A 17,143-nucleotide genomic window follows, 5' to 3' on the forward strand; every position below is an offset into this window, starting at 1 on the left:
TCAGTCGAAGCCGCTCTAGCCATCCATTTCGCTACTCCGAGAGACTGGCGCGCCGCGGGGTCCTCCAAGATGGCGGCGCAGAGGAGGAGCCTGCTCCAGAGTGTGAGGAAACCGACCCGCTCTCTGGGCTGGGAGGGTTGGGAGCTCGGGTGTGTCCTCGGGTGCAGAAGCTGTTGTCTTTAGATGGCAGAGTGCGGACCCCTCGCCCCAGAGGCCCTAGGGTGCTTGCAGCGCGCGCAAGACCCTTTCCAGTCTAGAGCCTCGCCTAGTTCTGCGCGTGCGCGCCACAGAGCCGGGCCTCTGAGGGTCAAGGGCGCCGGGGTCCTGCGGAATGGGAGCGTCCTCAAGCCGGAAAGGGACATGGCGCCGCCGAGCGGGCCATCCGGAGGGCGGACACGACTAATAATAAATCGCCCCCCCCGCCCCCGCTTGTGTAAGGCGCGCTGTATCTCTGGCATTGTGTGGACCGCCTCACATTCATAAGCTTCGCAGCAGCAGTAGAGGATGGCTAAGTACTATAGGTTTACCGTAGGTTTTACAGATGAGGAAACCGAGATCAGGGAGCTGCTGAGCGGCAGAGGCAGGATTAAAATTACTTAATCTGGATCCAGAAATACCCCTAAGGTATAGACTCCTCAAAGAAGTGATGGCTTGGAGTTTTGCCTCTGCTTCCCAGTTCACCGGGTCCCATGTGGCCTCACTCGGGTCTTTCTCTAAGGTGAAAGTGAGGTTTGGCTCCAGACACCCCTACACCCTACACGATAGTCTGGATCCTCACGGTTTGATGTAGTCTTCCTGCCACTGCATCTTTCTCACACGTGTGTAAAGTTACACATGTATGTTAGCACAGAGTACTGTTTGGATCAGTACTGACAGGGTGCTGATCCTCTGGCTTTCCCTACCGTGGCGCTCTGTGGGAGTTGCCTTTGGATGTTCTGTGTCTCCATGAATAGAATGTCGATTTTTTGAAGACAGGGGCCTCTTAGCGTGTTGACACCCTTGCGTGCTAGATGCTTGGTTGAGTGTCCATCACAGAATGAGACAATTGGTCAGGAACTAGGCCTTGCCTTTTCAAGGATGAGGGGAAGTAGCTTGCCCGCCCTGGAAGGTCTGAGGCATTGACAAGTGGAGGAAGAGAGGCATGACCTTCCCTTCACTATTGTGTGCCTGTCAGGCCTTTTGTAAAACTCTGCAAGGAGAGAGGTTTGGCTCTCAGCTTTGTGAGGTCCCAGAGGGCAAGGCTCTTGTATAAATGTCTCCATTATAGAAAGCATCTGGGGAACACTGATATGATTGTGACCTTGAGTGAAAGAAGGGCTGGGAAAAATAGTGACTGATGCGTACTGAGTTGGCTTGCTAACAAGAGAGAGGTCAACTGGGTCAACTATCTTCTGTCTCCTGGATGTGATGGAACCCAAAGAACACCAGTTAGGCTAGGATGTAGACTTTTCCCAGCCCCAGAGAATGTATTCTCTGTGTGCTGGTGGACTTAATTAAAGGGGAGGGGACACTTTTAACTCATAGTATCTTGATGCTAGGGAAGGAGCAGGCAAAGATAACTATATAAGGCCCCTTTCATTCTCAGGACATCCCTCCTTAGAAAAATCCTGGTGTCCTGGCCAGGCAGGGCTCAGTGACCTGTCCTTTGTCCTGAGTCTGGTGAGAGCACTTCCAATATCGCTGTTCTGCAAATGACCTTGCAAGCTCTAGTCTGGGCCTCTTGGGAAGATGAATCAGCAGAGTATTCATTCTCACAGAGTTTTCAGTCCGGCTTGGGAAAAGGAGCATCCACCATAGTACAGTCAGTGTGGACTTCCATAGGGAACCCTGGTCAGGCAGCAGAGAACTGCAGAGGCTTCAAAGGATGTTGTTAAGTCTCAAAAACCCTGGGACAAATAGTTGAGCTACCAATTTAACATATCAAAGTGAACCTGGCTGCCAGGTTCTCCCAGCATCCCTCAGCCCCTATCCAGAACTCTTTAGCCCAGGTGGGCAGGCTGCTCTTCCTGTATAAGTCAACCATTTTGGTTACCAACCTCCTTTGTACCTTTGCCCTTTTGACTGCTGTTCCTCTGCTTTCTCCCTTCCCTTTATACTCCCTGCCCCCAAGACTTAGGGTCGTGTCTACAATGGACTCTTAGGCATTTCTGACTCTGCTCTCCCGTGTTTCAACAGTAATAAACTTTCTCTTCTACCATACTCATACCTAGGAGCAGTCATTTCCTTTCCTTTTTAATTTTTTCATTCAGTTTTTGCAAGATATTAGGGATACCCAAGGGAAATACAAATTTTAAACATGTAGGTGAGGGGTCTGTACAGTCCACGTGTCTCATATAACTAGTGAGATGGGTCTGGGTGTTGAGGGTAGTGATAGGCTGGTAATGGGCAGATGTGGGTCTTGAAAGGGCATCTCTGGGCAGGTTGGTAAAGTACCTGGAAGAAAAGGCATTCTAAGGGATTTTACCTCACCTCTCTAGTCAGTGTGGTACTTTAAAAGAATTTGTCTTTTGGGATTCTGAATTTGAGGGCTTCCTGTGTGGTTGATTTTGTTTTTATTTTTTAAGTTTCATGTGCATGAGTATTTTGCCTGCATGTAAGTGTTCTAGGTGCGTGCCTGGTGCCTGTGGAGGGCAAAAGAAGGTTCCAGATTCTCTGGAACTGAAGTTAGACAGTTGTAAGTTGTAAGATTCTGGCAACTGAACTTGGGTCTTCTGAAACAGAAGTGCTCCAAACTACTAAGTCATCTCTCTCATGCTGAATTTGCTTGATTGATTGTTTTGATACAAAGTCTCACTGTGTAGCACTGGCTGACCTCCAGCTTAGTGTATGGCTTTGAGCTCCCAGATCTGCTCGGGATTGCTGGGATTCAAAGCATACACCACTACATTTAGCTAAGAAAAGTGGTTTTAAAGAAAGTCTTAGAACAGTGATTCTCAGCCTTCCTAATGTTGTAATATAGTTCTTCATGTTGTGGTGACGCCCAACCACAAAACTATCTCATTGCTACTTTATAGCTAATTTTGCTGCTTTTATGAATCATAATGTAAATATATAACATGCAGGATATCTGATATAGGACCCCTGTGACCTCCAATAGGGTCTAGACCCACAGGTTGAGAACCACTGCTTTAAAAGAACCCAGCCCTCGCAGCCTAAAAAAAAGCAAGTAAGTCCCATATGGATCTACAGCAGTTTCCCCAGTCCAGAAGGACTCCCAGGAGGACTGATACTATTAAGTGAACTGCCACAATGTCTCCAATTCTAGATTGGTAACAGTCAGCTGTGGGGGCTCTGCAAACACCAGGGCAACCAGAGTAACAATCTGAGTGTCTACAAGAGGCAAGAAGGAAATCTGGTTCAACAGGAATCAGTAGCTGGGTTGGGTCAAACTTCTAGAGCAGAGCAGTTTTATTTTAGACAAATGTAAGTACAGTAGAGCTTTGGAAAGAAGCTTCCCGGCTACAATTATCACAGCAATGCTTAAGGAGTGGCTGCTCCGAAACTCTTGCACAATCCCGGAGGATGGGTTCTGTTGATTGGGAAACTGCTCAGGATGAAGGTCTAGGGAGGAGGAGTCTGGGATAAACACAGTAGTCTGGGGGAATTCAGCTGTGGTCTGGCCTAACAGACAGTACAGGCCACCAGGCCAGTAACTACATCCATTCCCAGTTTCTGGGCAACAACAGGTATGCAGCCCCTCTGTTGAAGAGACAGCCCTGTGTGTTCAGCATTCCTGGTTTCCCTCATGCTTATCTCTGAGCACAAGGACCTGGTGCCCTCTACACTCTCACACCTCTGTCTTCAGTGCTGCTGTGAGTGAGCTGATCCCTTGAAGTGTCCCTCGAGTATTCCTCCCGTGACGGGCACTGTGCTGGACTGGGGGGACACGCCCTTGTGAAGCTTACATTCAGTGTTACAAGTGCTAAACAGCAAATACAGATTATGTATAATTTAATAATATCTAATGAACCGTAAGGTCTAGAAACAGGATGGCATGGGCTGTTTTCAACAGGGTAGGCGGGAATAATATCTCAACATTTGTTAAGACTGAGGTAGGAATGTGGGGGAGAGAGTATGTGAGAGCCTGCCATATTCGGGAGTCACCAGGAGGCCAATGTGGTTGGAACACCATGGGGAAGCGATAGCCTTGGTCTGAAGACTCTGTTGGTTTAGTGACTGCTGGGACAAGGAGAAGCTTCTGAGGGTTCCGACCAGGGACCTGACAACATCTGGGTTTTGACTAGAGAAAAAACTCCACTTGGGTTTGAGTAGTAAGAGTGGAAGCCTAGGGCCTGCTGGCCATCGGTCCTGTGTGAGAGGACACTGGCTGGGATAATAGTGTGGGTGGGAGGTAACAGTATGGCTACATTTTGGACACAGAGGTAGTATGGTTTGCTGGTGAATGGAGTTGCCTGTGAGCTGTGTGGCTGAGGCAGACGTGCCAAGGACTCCAAGGTTTTCACTGAGCATTGTGCCATGCTTGGGATAAGAAGCCCTGGAAAAGGAATGCCTTCTGAGGCTGGTTTGTAACCAGGTGGTGGTGGCCCTCTCTCTCTCTCTCTCTCTCTCTCTCTCTCTCTCTCTTTCTCTCTCTCACTCTTTTTTTTTTTTTTCTTTTTCTTTTTTTCGAAGCTGGGGACCGAACCCAGGGCCTTGTGCTTGCTAGGCAAGCGCTCTACCACTGAGCTAAATCCCCAACCCCGGCACACTCTCTTAATCCCAGCACTCAGGAGACAGAATCAGCCAGATCTTTGAGAGTTCAAGGCCAGCCTGGTCTACAGAGTAAGTTCTAGGACAGATGGAGCTACACAGAGAAATTTGTCTCAAAACAAACAAACAAAAGCAAAATGAGTTTGGTTTGTCACTGTGACTGTAATACCTGCTACGCAGGAGGCTGGATTGGAAAGGTTACTTGAGTCCAGGCATCTGAGGCCAACCTTGGCAACATAGTAAGATGGTGTCCCCCAAAATATAAAAAAAGCAAGTTTTAAAAAAGAAAAGAATGTCAATCTGAAATCACTTTTAGACTTAGATTTGTCCTGAGAAATTTTATTTATGAAATTACAAGAGCTACCTATGTATTTTTTCCTAGTGTATTTTAAAATAGATAAGTACAGGACTGCACTTGGTAGTTTGTATATTGTACATGAAGTCCTGTGTTTGTTTTTCAGCACCTCATAAAACAGTGTGATGACACAATCTTGTAATCCTGGTACTTGGAAACCTGGAGCAAGAGGGCAAGGTGCTTGAATTTGACTATATGAGACCTTGTCTCTAAACAAATTTGCCCACTGGGGAGGGGGGAGATATATTCAGGATACACATACACACACTTGCTTGTGCGCGCGCGCACACACACACACACACACACACACACACACCATATATATCCGGAGCTGGTGATAGGGCTCAATGGAAGAGTGTGCACAAACCCTTGAGTTTCATCCTCAACAGTAGAGGCAAAAAAGGAAAGAAAGGAAAGGAGGAAGTTCATCTGGCCATACCTGAGCTGTTTACTAGCCATTCACCAGCTACTGGGAATGAAGTCCAGGCTGATCGCAGAGACCACTCCACAGTTATTAGGAGCCTTTGAGCATGCGTCATGGAGTCTGACAGCAGCATAGAGAGTATTTGATGGAGGCTCTGGAAGGAAGCTCTGGAGGGCAGTGGGAGCCTGGAGGGAGTTGGCCTCAGAGAAGTGGGTCATACAAAAGGTTTATTGGAGAGAGAAACTGCTGTCCCTCACCCTAAGCCATCTTCCCAGGGACATTGTTCGCCCTTCCACGCTTCCTTTTGGTCTCTGTGGCAATGGATTGCTTTCACCACAGAAACACTCAGCCTTTTCATACCATAATTTGATATTCAAACTGTGGCCTGAACAGGGAATAGGGCTTTGTCCACTTGTCTTCCCAGGGTTTTGAGATGAGTCGGGTGGGGACTGTTACTGCAGACCTTGATTTCGATAAGAGTCCGAGAGAATGTGAGGAACTCATGCTTAAATAAACACGCACAGGTGTGTGAAGCCTCTGAGGCCACACACACACACCACGGGTCACTAGCTTTTCAAAGCACAGCAGGACTGTAGGGGGCTTGCTCCCTCAAGACCATCAGGAATTAGGGCCTTTGATGTGGCCTGGAGCACACTTTCTGTAGAATTTTAGGAACTGTTCTTTTGAATGAGGAAAGAATCAGGCTTTTGTGCTTACTGTGCGCTCTCTCCTCTCTCTCTCTCTCTCTCTCTCTCTCTCTCTCTCTCTCTCTCTCTCTGTGTGTGTGTGTGTGTGTGTGTGTGTGTGTGTGTGTGTGTGTGTTTTGCTCCGTGCTGAGGGCTTGGAGTGTGAAACACCCCCTTTTCAGCTTCCCTAGGGCTAGCGCCCCCTGAGCTCTTGGCTTGGCATTTGGGGACGTGGGAGAAAGACTGCATCAGTTAGTGCCTGGGTGGAGGAGTGGGTGGTTTGTGTGAGTAGCAAATATGTGACCTTTCCAGAAATTGTTCAGCAGTGTGGAGGAAGGATGGGACTTGGCAGACATGTTAATAGAATCCTCTGTAGACGCTTCTTGTGGATAGTCCCTGGCAAAATAGGAGAGGAATAGAACACGCTCAAAGCTCACTCAGCCACGACATAGCAAGAATGCTTTTGAGTGGGTCAGTAAAGTCAGGGAGGACCAAATATTTCCTGGCTCACAGTGACACAACCTCCTGGCGTTGGCTGGCTACTTGCTGAGGCTTTGTGTCTGAGTCATTGGGCCTCCTATTGAAGCAGCACCCACAGTATAGGAGAACTACCCATTTGTCACAGGACTAGGGCACTGTTATGAGGTCAGTGTATTACATGTGTGTTTGAGATTTCAATTGCTGTGAAACACCATGACCAAAAAACAAGTTGGGAGGAAAGAGTTTATTTGGTTTGCACTCCCATATTGCTGTTCATCATTGGAGGAAGCCAGGAGAGGAAACCAAACAGGGTAGAAACCTGGAGGCAGGAGATCATGCAGATGCTCCTTACTGGCTTGCTTTCTTTCCCTGGCTTACTCAGCCGGCTTGCTTGAACTCAGAGATGGCACTACCCAAAATGTGCTGGGCCCTCCCCCATTGATCACTAATTGAGAAAATGCCTTAACTAGGGCCCCTTCCTTTCTGATAACTCTAATCTGTGTCAAGTTGACACAAAACCCAGCTGACGAATACAGCTTTCAAGTAGTGAACCATTTAGCAGTACTAAAGTATGACAGTGGCCAGAGGTCACATGCCTAGTGACCTGAGCGCAAAATGCCTAGTCCTCATGCAGAAGCCATTGAAAGTAGGCTCTGAGATCTTATGCAGTGTTCTCCAGAGCCGGTGTCTCCATTGTGTGGGTTGGGATGTGTTGGAGGAGCAACATAGATAGAAATGGCTGCCATTGGGAAGGCATTTGATTTTCAGTTCCCTTCAGATCTCAGGTGCTATCAAGAGAAAGGCTCAATTTGCTCTCTGTGCTCCCAGTACTCTTATGAAATTTGCTCTTCTCTCTCTCTCTCTCTCTCTCTCTCTCTCTCTCTCTCTCTCTCTGTGTTTTGTTTGTTTGTTTGTTTGTTTTTTTCCTTTTTTTTTTTTTCCGGGGCTGGGGACCGAACCCAGGGCCTTTCGCTTCCTAGGCAAGCGCTCTACCACTGAGCCAAATCCCCAACCCTTTTGTTTGTTTTTTGAGACAGGGTTTCTCTGTGTAATAGCCCTGACTGTCCTGGAACTCACTCTATAGACCAGGCTGGCATCCAATTCACAGAGATCCGCCTGCCCCTGCCTCCCAAGTGCTGGGATTAAAGTCATGTGCTACCACAGCCGGCAAGTGTTCTTTCTCTTTTTTAAAAAAGAGATTTATTTTGGTTTTAAGCAGGTGCAGGTGCTACTGGAGTCCACCAAGGCCATCAGATTCTCTGGACTGGTAGTTGTGAGCCATCCTGTGTGTTCTAGGCATTGAACATTTGATCCTTTGGAAGAGCACCACTGAACACCCTCTCCTCCAGCAGGGGACAGTTTCAAGACTAGCTGGCTAGCCTGAGCTAGGTTGGCCTTGGACTCGTGGTAGTGATCTTTCTACTTTTCCCTGAATACTGAATACTAGTAATCTCCTTTAAAACACAGGGACTGGAGAGGTGGCCCAGCAGTTAAGAGCACTTGCTCTCCTAGAGTCTATGCCTGGCTTAGACAGATTGAGTATATCTCCACCTTCTGTCTTCTGTATACCATAAGCCATATAGCTGTCCACTTACTACAATACTGGACAAGTCTGCATTCAAAATGAAGTCCTTTGAAAAAGAAATTGACAGTTTAAAGATAAAATTGGAAGTGGATTGATGGCTCATAGATTGATCTCAGCCTTTTGGCCAAGGCCATATGTAAACTTGGAAGTGTATAATTTACTAAGGACGGTGTGGCTCCTTGAGACTAGGGAAACACCACTCTCCCCAGGTGGATTGGAGCAGGGACTGGGTGTAGATAAGACTGAGAAATACAAACGGGAATTTCGCTTCCCTGTGCTTGCTTTCTGTTGTGCTTGTTGGGTAAAATTTGTCTTTGTCTTACTAATAAGCCAAGGCAAACAGACCAGGACTTGATGTTTAAAGACAGCCCGTGTAAAATAAGTGGGACTTATTTTTAGCAAGGTGCGTTAGCATATGTTGGCTTAAGGGTTCTCTCATCCCTGTGACTGTAGAATTGAGACCTTCATTTGATGTCTTTTTGCTTCCTTCTTTCTTTCTTTTTTACTTATTTTGTGTGTGTGAGGGGTGGGAAGGGGTGCGTGAATAAATATCATTCGTGTGAAGGTTAGAGTACAACTTACAGTCATTTCTGTCCTTCCACCATGTGGATTTGGGGGAATCAAACATGGGTCTTCAGGTTTGGAAACAAAGGACTGAGCCATCTTGCCCACCTGTATTTTTTCTTTTTTGTTGTTTTGTTTTGTTTTTTATTTTGGGGGTTTTTTGTTTGTTTGTTTGTTTGTTTGTTTTTTGAGACAAGTTCTCTACATAGCCCTGGCTATCCTGGAACTCACTGTGTAGACCAGGCTGGCCTCAAACTCAGAAAGACCCTGGCTCCACCTCCCAAGTGCTGGGTTCAAAGGGTGTCACCACACCCAGCTCTGTGTTCAGCTTTTCAAGGAAGGTAAGCCTTTGATGTGGATCCCCCCTGCCAGAAGTGAGTTTGCTCCCCATAGCTTTTGTCTGGGCAGGTTTTTAGAAGTTATTTGAAGTGCTGTGTGGAAGGCTTTATCTGAACAAGCTAGACAGCTGTTGTGAGATTGTTGTCCGGTCAAAGGGTGAGATTCAAAGCTGTCAACACCCTGGAAGGCTAGAAGGAAAGCATTGAGGTCTCATTTGACCTATGTGAACGTAAGTTTAAAAGGCTTTCTGCAGGACTATGGTTGGGGGACACTGACCTGCTGGACTTCTCAGAAAGAAGGCCATGTAAAAGCCAGATAGCTCTTTGGCCGACCTGTAATCCATACATTTGAACAGAGACAATAGATCTCTAGTTAACAAGTGTAGCTGGAATTGTCCATCTCCAGGTTCAGTGAGGGACACTCAGTGTCAGTCTTAGCCCCTTGTCACATCCACACCTGGACATGGGAACACATATAAACTTACCCCATCACACACAAAAAGAAAAAGTGTTAAATTAATTTGTTTCTTGAGTGTTTTTTTCAAGATAAACAAACACTATTCCTAAGTGCAGTGCACAGTGGCACTGGAGCCTTGAAAATTACTGTTTGCTAGCTAGTAAAGGGGTAATTCTCCATAGTTTACAGAATCAACATTATAAAAACTTAAAAAAGATTTAGAGTTGGGCATAGTGGCACCATTAATCCCAGCACTTGAGAGGAGAGGCAGAGACAGGCAGATCTCCTTTGAGTTCAAGGCTAATTTTTGGTCTACATAGAAGGAGTTCCAGTGCTGTACAGTGAGGCCGTTTCAACATCCTCCACCTGAATTATTTTTATTTTCTGTGCGTAGGTGCTTTACCTCTAATTATGTCTGCACTGTGTGTATAGTGCCTACAGAGGCCAGAAGAGGGTACCAGTTGTTGCCTCTGGAACTGGAGTTGCACAGGGTTGTGAGCCACCATGTGAGTGCTGGAAATCAGACCCTGGCTCTCTTCAAGAGCAGCCAATACCTTGTTTTATTTTGTTTTTCAAGACAGGATTTCTCTATAGCTGTGAGTGTCCTGGAACTCTGCAGATCAGGTTGGCCTCTGCCTCCTGAGTGCTGGGGTTAAAGGCATTGGCCACCGCCGCCCAGCCAGCCAGACCCTGCCCTCCCCCTTCTTGAAAGAGGATTCCTGGTTGGGGATTTAGCTCAGTGGTAGAGCGCTTGCCTAGCATGCGCAAGGCCCTGGGTTCGGTCCCCAGCTCCGGGGGAAAAAAAAAAAAAAAAAAAAAAAGAGAATTCTTTTTCTTTTTTTTAATTTTTTTTTTTTTTTTTTTTGGTTCTTTTTTTCGGAGCTGGGGACCGAACCCAGGGCCTTGCGCTTCCTAGGTAAGCGCTCTACCACTGAGCTAAATCCCCAGCCCCCTTTTTTTAATTTTTTAAAGATTTATTTATTCTATGTATATGAGTACACTGTCGCTGTCTTCAGATACACCAGAAGAGGGCATCAGATCTCATTACAGATGGTTGCCATGTGGTTGCTGGGAATTGAACTTAGGACCTCTGGAAGAGCAGTCAGTGTTCTGAACCACTGAGCCATCTCTCCAGTTCCAACCAGTGCTCTTAACTCTCTGTCTCTTCGGCCCCCTGAAAAAGAGAGTTTTTAAAAATGTAGTTTGGTGTAGGAGTCTCCAGATAGTACTTGTAATTACTTAAGGTCGGGGTACCAGTTACGTACATTAATGTCGTCATGCTCACGGGTTTCTGATTTCTGGAGAGTTTGTTATTCCCATCTGGCCTTGGTCGTCAATATAACATCTTCCCACCCCATCACATCTTTCTGGGTCCCCACTAAGCATTGCTTCCTAAGCAAGACCAAGGCAAGTCCTTCAATCAAGTGCCTGTCCGTCATTTGCACATGGTAAGAGCAAGCCTTTTTCTTTAGTTATGTGTGTGTGTGTGTGTGTGTGTGTGTGTGTGTGTGCACGTGCGTGCATGTGAAGGTTGGAGGAGTTGGTTGTCTACTTCTACTACGTGAGCTTGGGATCAAGTTCAAATTGTCAGGCTTGGCAGTGGGCACCTCTATCCACTGAGCCATCTCACTGGTCCACACTGAGTATTCCAGAATGAACTTGAGCGCCAGGCTGCTGGGATTGCAGGTGTGTACTATTAGGCCCAGCCACTAGCCTTCTTAATACTGTATCTCTAACACGAATGGGTTGCCTGGACTATACTTACTCTTGCCGGTCACTATGGATGTTAGAAAGGTCCCAGTCCTGGGAAACCTATGTCTGTCTTGGTGCAAGACAGGAAGCGCGGGTTGAAATGAGGGTGTACATCAGATTGCACTTCTCGTGTTATCGAATTAGTTCATCGTTCATGCAGACAGGATCCATCTACAGCCTGTAGGGTGCTGAATAGTACCTTCTCACCCATCTTTCCTCACACAACAGGATACTCCTGGCTGAAAGTTGCCCATGTGTTTATGTGTGTCTCTGGTTTAGTTTCTTCCCACCACAGGCATTAGACAGAGCCTAGAAAAGGAACTTCCTTTATCAGGTTGGTTGAGCCCTGAGTGAGGGTCCTGGAGTAGAGACATAATCACCAAATCTAAGGGCAGAGATGGTTGGTAAGACATGAGTTCCCGAAAAATGAATCCCCTAGATGTTACCTCCTTACCATGGCCCACAAAGTCTGGCACTGTTCCAAGCTGGTGTGCACATCTGTCCGGATCCTCAGGTTTCCAGCTGCTTTCCCTCACGCTCACCATAGACACCGTACCGGCCCCTCAGCTCCCTTTGTCAAGCATGTTCTTCTTCCACCTCAGAATCTTGCCTTTGCTTGAAGAGCTCATCCCTGTTCTCTAGAGAGACCAGTATTTCAGCCACTGAGGTCTGGCTTACAGGTCACCTGCTCTTCTTACTGCCTAGTCACCAAGCTCACCCATCACTTTTCTGTCTGGTTTCCGTAGTGTTTCTCTGCAGCCCATATCCCTGGCCAAAGCTGTTATGCCAATTCACTCTTATGTGGTTGGTATCTTCTTCCCCTAGAAGGGAGGCTTTAAACAGTGAGTTTTCTTGTTTTACTTTGTGGTGTAGTTCCTGGGACTTAGTGTGATGCCCAATGGTTTAAGCACCAGCAGGTAAATTTGTTGAATGAGTGTGTATGTTAACTGAACATTCGGAGAAAATGGAAGATGTATGGCTAATCGAGGTACCTTCCCATGTGTGTCAGAGCCAAGAACAGAGCTGGAAAGTGTTTCTGTTACCAGGAAGCACTTTGTCCTTCATCCTCCCTTGACCCAATGTCACGTCACTAGAGCTGAGCAGGATTTCAGTCATTTTATTCGTTGACACTGTAGCTTTTAGACATGGTGTCTGTTCTGAAAGACTACTAGAAGGCTCTAGTGGTTCCTCAGATCCTGTGGCAAACTGACTGAAGCAAACGTCCCATGAAGGGAGCACGAATGGGCGGAGACACATCTTATTCATGGACAGAAGATTGGTGTGCTCGAGATGTCAGAGTGTAATTAATGTATCAGACTATCCAATATTTATGCCAGTAAAGGCGTAAAGTAAGGTGTCAGGTCAGCGAGTTAGCTTATTTTCCTCACTGTATCAGATATCTATTTACGAGCCTGATCCTACAACTGAACTGTTAGTTCTTTAGAAATCTTTCTGTGTCATTCTGCTGAGCTAATCTACCTTTCTCTTGAGCTCTTCCAAACCCAAGAGGGCTCTTTAGCTATCTTTCCTAAAATGCTGTTTTTTGTTTTGTTTTGTTTTGTTTTTAACCTGTGTCCTGCCAGCTGCTTCTCTGTGGTTCCTGCAAGCCCAAAGAGAAAATCCCTATCTCTTACCCAAGCTCCTTCCATGAAGGTTCTTCCAAGCCTAAAAGGAGAGAGAGGGATCTGCAAGCCAAATCAGTAAGGGGCTGAGCCATTTCACCTTTCGATGGGGCAGCTCAAGGCCATCCAGCTGACTCTGCCTCTCCCAAGCACCTCGTCTTAAACTGGGCAGGGTCTTTCCATTCTTTAAGATTCCTGTGTGTGGAGACTTTCAGAGGCACCCAAACTGCACCTCCACAGGACACACCTCACTGCATCTGACAAAGGCAGTGTCTTCCAAACTTGTGTGTTTTCTAACAATTAGGTTTTCTACGTATAATACTCAAGTTCCTGTAACATCAGAGCTCAGAGGCTGGCCCAGAGATTCAAGTACTTGCAACCAACATCCCATTAGCCTTTTTTTTTTTTTTTTTTTTTTTCCGGACCTGGGGACCGAACCTAGGGCCTTGCGCTTCCTAGGCAAGCGCTCTACCACTGAGCTAAATCCCCAACCCCCCCCCCCCCCATTAGCCTTTTTTAAAAAACTTATTTATTCATTCTTTTTGAAACAAGGTCTCACTGTGTAGCCCAGCCTGGTCTCAAACTGTGATCCTACTGCTTCAGCTTCCCAAATGCTGGAATTATAGACATGTATCCCTATGCCTGGATTCCCAACAAGACTTTTTGTGTGTGTGCGCAGCATGTGAACAAAGTAAGTGTAAAATTTAGATGGAAAGGTAGAGAAACTAAACTAGCCAAAACACTCTTGGAAAGAAAATATATTCAAGAAATTCACCTAGGTCAGTGGTTCTCAACCGGTGTGTCACAACCTCCACAGGGGTCACATTAGACAGCTTCTGTGTCAGATATTTGCACTGTGATTCATGAGAGTAGCAAAATTACAGTTATGAAGTAGCAGCAAAATATTTTTATGGTTGGGATCACTATAACATTATTATGACAGGGTTGCAGCATTAGGAAGGTTGAGAACCGCTGCTCTGTGTGAATTTAAGGCTCACTGTCGCAAAGCTGGAGAGAAAATGTTCATCACAGAGACAAACAGAACAGAGTCCAGAAACAGCAGGACCGTTTTGCAGAGGTGTGATGGTAACTCACTGGGGGAAGCTGCTCTCCAGTAGGTGGTGTTAGAACGGCTAGGCAGCCATTTGCAGGGGAGCATCAACCTACAGCTGCCTTCTGCAGAAATTAATTCAACAGAGGTCTCAGGTGTAGACATGGAACTGTAAAACTTCAGGTGAATGTGAGGCTTTTGTGACCTGCTCTGCATAAGAGCTTTGGGCGTGACTCTCAAAGCACAAACCAAGAAGGTGTGAATGTTGGAATATGCCTTTAATCCCTGCACTTGGGAGGCAGAGACAGGTGGATCTCTGAGGCCAGCCTGTTCTACACAGCTAGTTCTAGGATAGCCAGGGCTACACAGAGAAATGCTGACTTGGGAGTTGGGGGTGGGAAGGGTAGCCACAAACCACGAAAGGAATAAATCATTAAAATAGAAATCACAAAAATTTAGGTTTATTTTACCAAAACTAATATGAGGCAAGTACGACTTGGGAAGACATTTTAAAATCATGTAGCCAACAAGGGACTCTACTGCAAATATATAAAGAACTCTCCAAACTCAGTTGTTAATCAGCCCAATTTAAAAGGAGGCAGAAAATAAAAACTTGCCAGAGAGAACCTTGGGTGGCGAGTGAACACTTGAAAAGACGTTCAGTTTATTAACTATCAGGAACATGCAAATTACCCCTGCGATCAGGCATGCCTTACAGTGAGGTAAAGGGCAGACAGAGGATACCTATAGATGAACACAATGCTGTCCACTTGGAGTGCTCGCTGCCCTAGGAGATGGTTTAGCAGTTTCTTCTAAAGCTAAACACCCAGAGGCCAGAAAGTGGCTTACTAGTTAAAACCTTGTTGCTCTTCAGAGGACTTAAGTTTCTTTCCTGGCAGGGGTGTCCAGTGGTTCACCACACCTCGAGTTCTAACTCCCAGGGGATCAGACACCCTCTTCCAGGAGCACCCACACACATGGGATGTTTGCTTACGTACACAAATATGTAAATTTAAAATATTAAAAACCTATCTCTCCTATTTGAGATAGGGTCACTGTATAGCTCTGGCTGGTTTGCCTTTCAAATACTGGGACTAATGTTGTATACCATCACTCCCGGCCCAATAAAGAAATATTAAAGAAAAAGCTAAACAACCATTAGTTGGACCTGGTGCTTTTGTTTTTTGCATGTATGGTTGTGTGCCCTATGCTTGTCAGCCTTTCAGTAGATCTTCGTGACCTAGCAGCCCGAGCCCTAAATAGAGAATTCAGACAAACGCTTGGACATGAACATTTATAGCAGGTCTAAATACTGAAGACTGTGGATAGCACAGACGTGCTTTGGAGGATGCCGGGATAAGCAGATTACTTACTGTATTCAACAGTGGGAAAGGAGAATGACAAATGCTTCAGGAAAGATGAGCGAGCTGTTAACGCACACAAGCAACAGTGCGGCTGAGTCTCAGGGGCAGAATGCACGAAAGAAGCCAGCCTCTCTCTCGGGGCTGCACACCACACGCTTTGACACATGCCATTCTTAAAAAGGCAAAAAACCACAGGATGGAGAGCAGGCCAATGCAGCAGGCCTGGGTGGGTGGAGCAACTCCCAAGGACTTCAGCAGGGCGCTCTGTGTCCTGTGAAGGTACCAGCATGATTGCATACCCAAAGACATCGATTTTACTACATGAACATTCAAAATAAAACTCCTACACCCTGCAGTAGTAGCTCCAAAAGCTTTGAAATCGATGTGTGTGGCATAAAAGCAATTATAATTGGGAGGCATGTCTATCTAGCGACTTTCATTGCCATGTAAATAAGCAGATGAAATTTGCAACAGAAGGTAGCCGGAGACTTTCCATAGCTGATTGGAGCAGCCAGCTGCAGTGGTGTTATGCTCCCCCACCTATTTTTTTTTTTCAGGACGGTGTCTCTGTGTAGCCCTGGCTGTCTGGAACTCAGCTCCACCTGCCTCTCCCTCCCAAGGGCTGGGATTAAAGGCGAGTGCCGCCACTGCCACCGCCACCCGGCTGTTTTACATCTTTTTTTTTTTTTTTTTTTTTTTTTTAAAGATCATTACTGTTAACTTGTAAGAAGTTGCAGCTGGTGGTCATAATTGTTTAATATTTCAATAAAACTTTCCAACTTCTCCTTCTTTTCAGAGTACTTTTACTTTATCCATGTGTTTTTGCCTGCACGTATGTATGTGTACCACATACAGCTCTGACACCCGTCTTGAACAGGCGCTTGCAGGACATTTGAGATGGCCTCCCAGTGGGTGTTTTGTCTTTGATACTATGTTCTCACAGGCTAGGCTTGCATATGCAAGGTGCTTTGGGGAACCTCCAGGACACTGGCTGGGTCCTCAGGTTCATCCTTCCCAAGATACGGGATAGAAAACATGTAATTGAAGCCCCACACAAGACCAGCTTCCCTGTCTGCCAGAAGATCTACATCTCAAAGAAGTGGGGTCTTACCATGTTTAATGCCTATGAGCATGACGTGCTGAGAAGGAGCCTGCCCCAGCGGCTATGGGATCAGATAGTCCTGAGTCGTGCAGCCAGGAGGACATCCATTGCACTGTATCTTATCACTGCATCATGCTTACATAAGGCTTACGTTCCAAGAGAAAATGTTGATGCCTAGGGGCCGCCTCCAGGAACCTTACAAAATTAAGAAGAATTGGGGTATTTAAGCCAAGACTTGGACGTGTGTGAGTGTGCATGTCCGCATGCATAGGTGTGTGTAAATCTCAGCAGTGATTAAGCAAAACATACTGGTTTGAGATCCAAATCTGATGGGAAAGGGTGAGTGCGGTAAGAGAGATGGAATCAGGGTGCGGTATGAATACACAAGGCAGTGACCCCGAGTTGACAGTCCCAGAAAGCTTGCCCAACAAAAAAAGGGGGGTGCACAGGACTTCAAGCTGCAGCTTGAAGGAGACAGGACACAGTGAAGGCCTCCAACTGGGGAGTATGACAGACTGACTCGCAGGCTGGAGTTTCTGAAGGCCAGGGCGAAGCTACCTTCCTGAGAACGTGTGCGGGAAGCTGTTTATAGCACAGACAGCGCAAGCTGCACACGGGTCAGGCATTGTGTGGTGGGGCATGCAGTCCACAGT

General features: G+C 46.5%; 1 protein-coding gene across 2 annotated transcripts in view; it reads left to right on the forward strand.

The window, feature by feature from the left end:
- Positions 1-55: 55 nt before the first annotated feature.
- Tab1 (TGF-beta activated kinase 1/MAP3K7 binding protein 1) overlaps positions 56-17,143 on the forward strand; it is a 31,195-nt gene continuing 14,107 nt past the window's right edge. Inside the window, 1 exon segment of one of the 2 annotated variants that reach the window (NM_001109976.2) lies at positions 56-102. In NM_001109976.2, the coding sequence (NP_001103446.1) occupies positions 70-102 (33 nt within the window). In that variant the 5' untranslated portion in view covers positions 56-69. 2 annotated transcript variants of the gene reach the window in all.

This window comes from Rattus norvegicus, chromosome 7 (assembly GCF_036323735.1).
Source record: "Rattus norvegicus strain BN/NHsdMcwi chromosome 7, GRCr8, whole genome shotgun sequence".
NCBI lineage: Eukaryota > Metazoa > Chordata > Mammalia > Rodentia > Muridae > Rattus > Rattus norvegicus.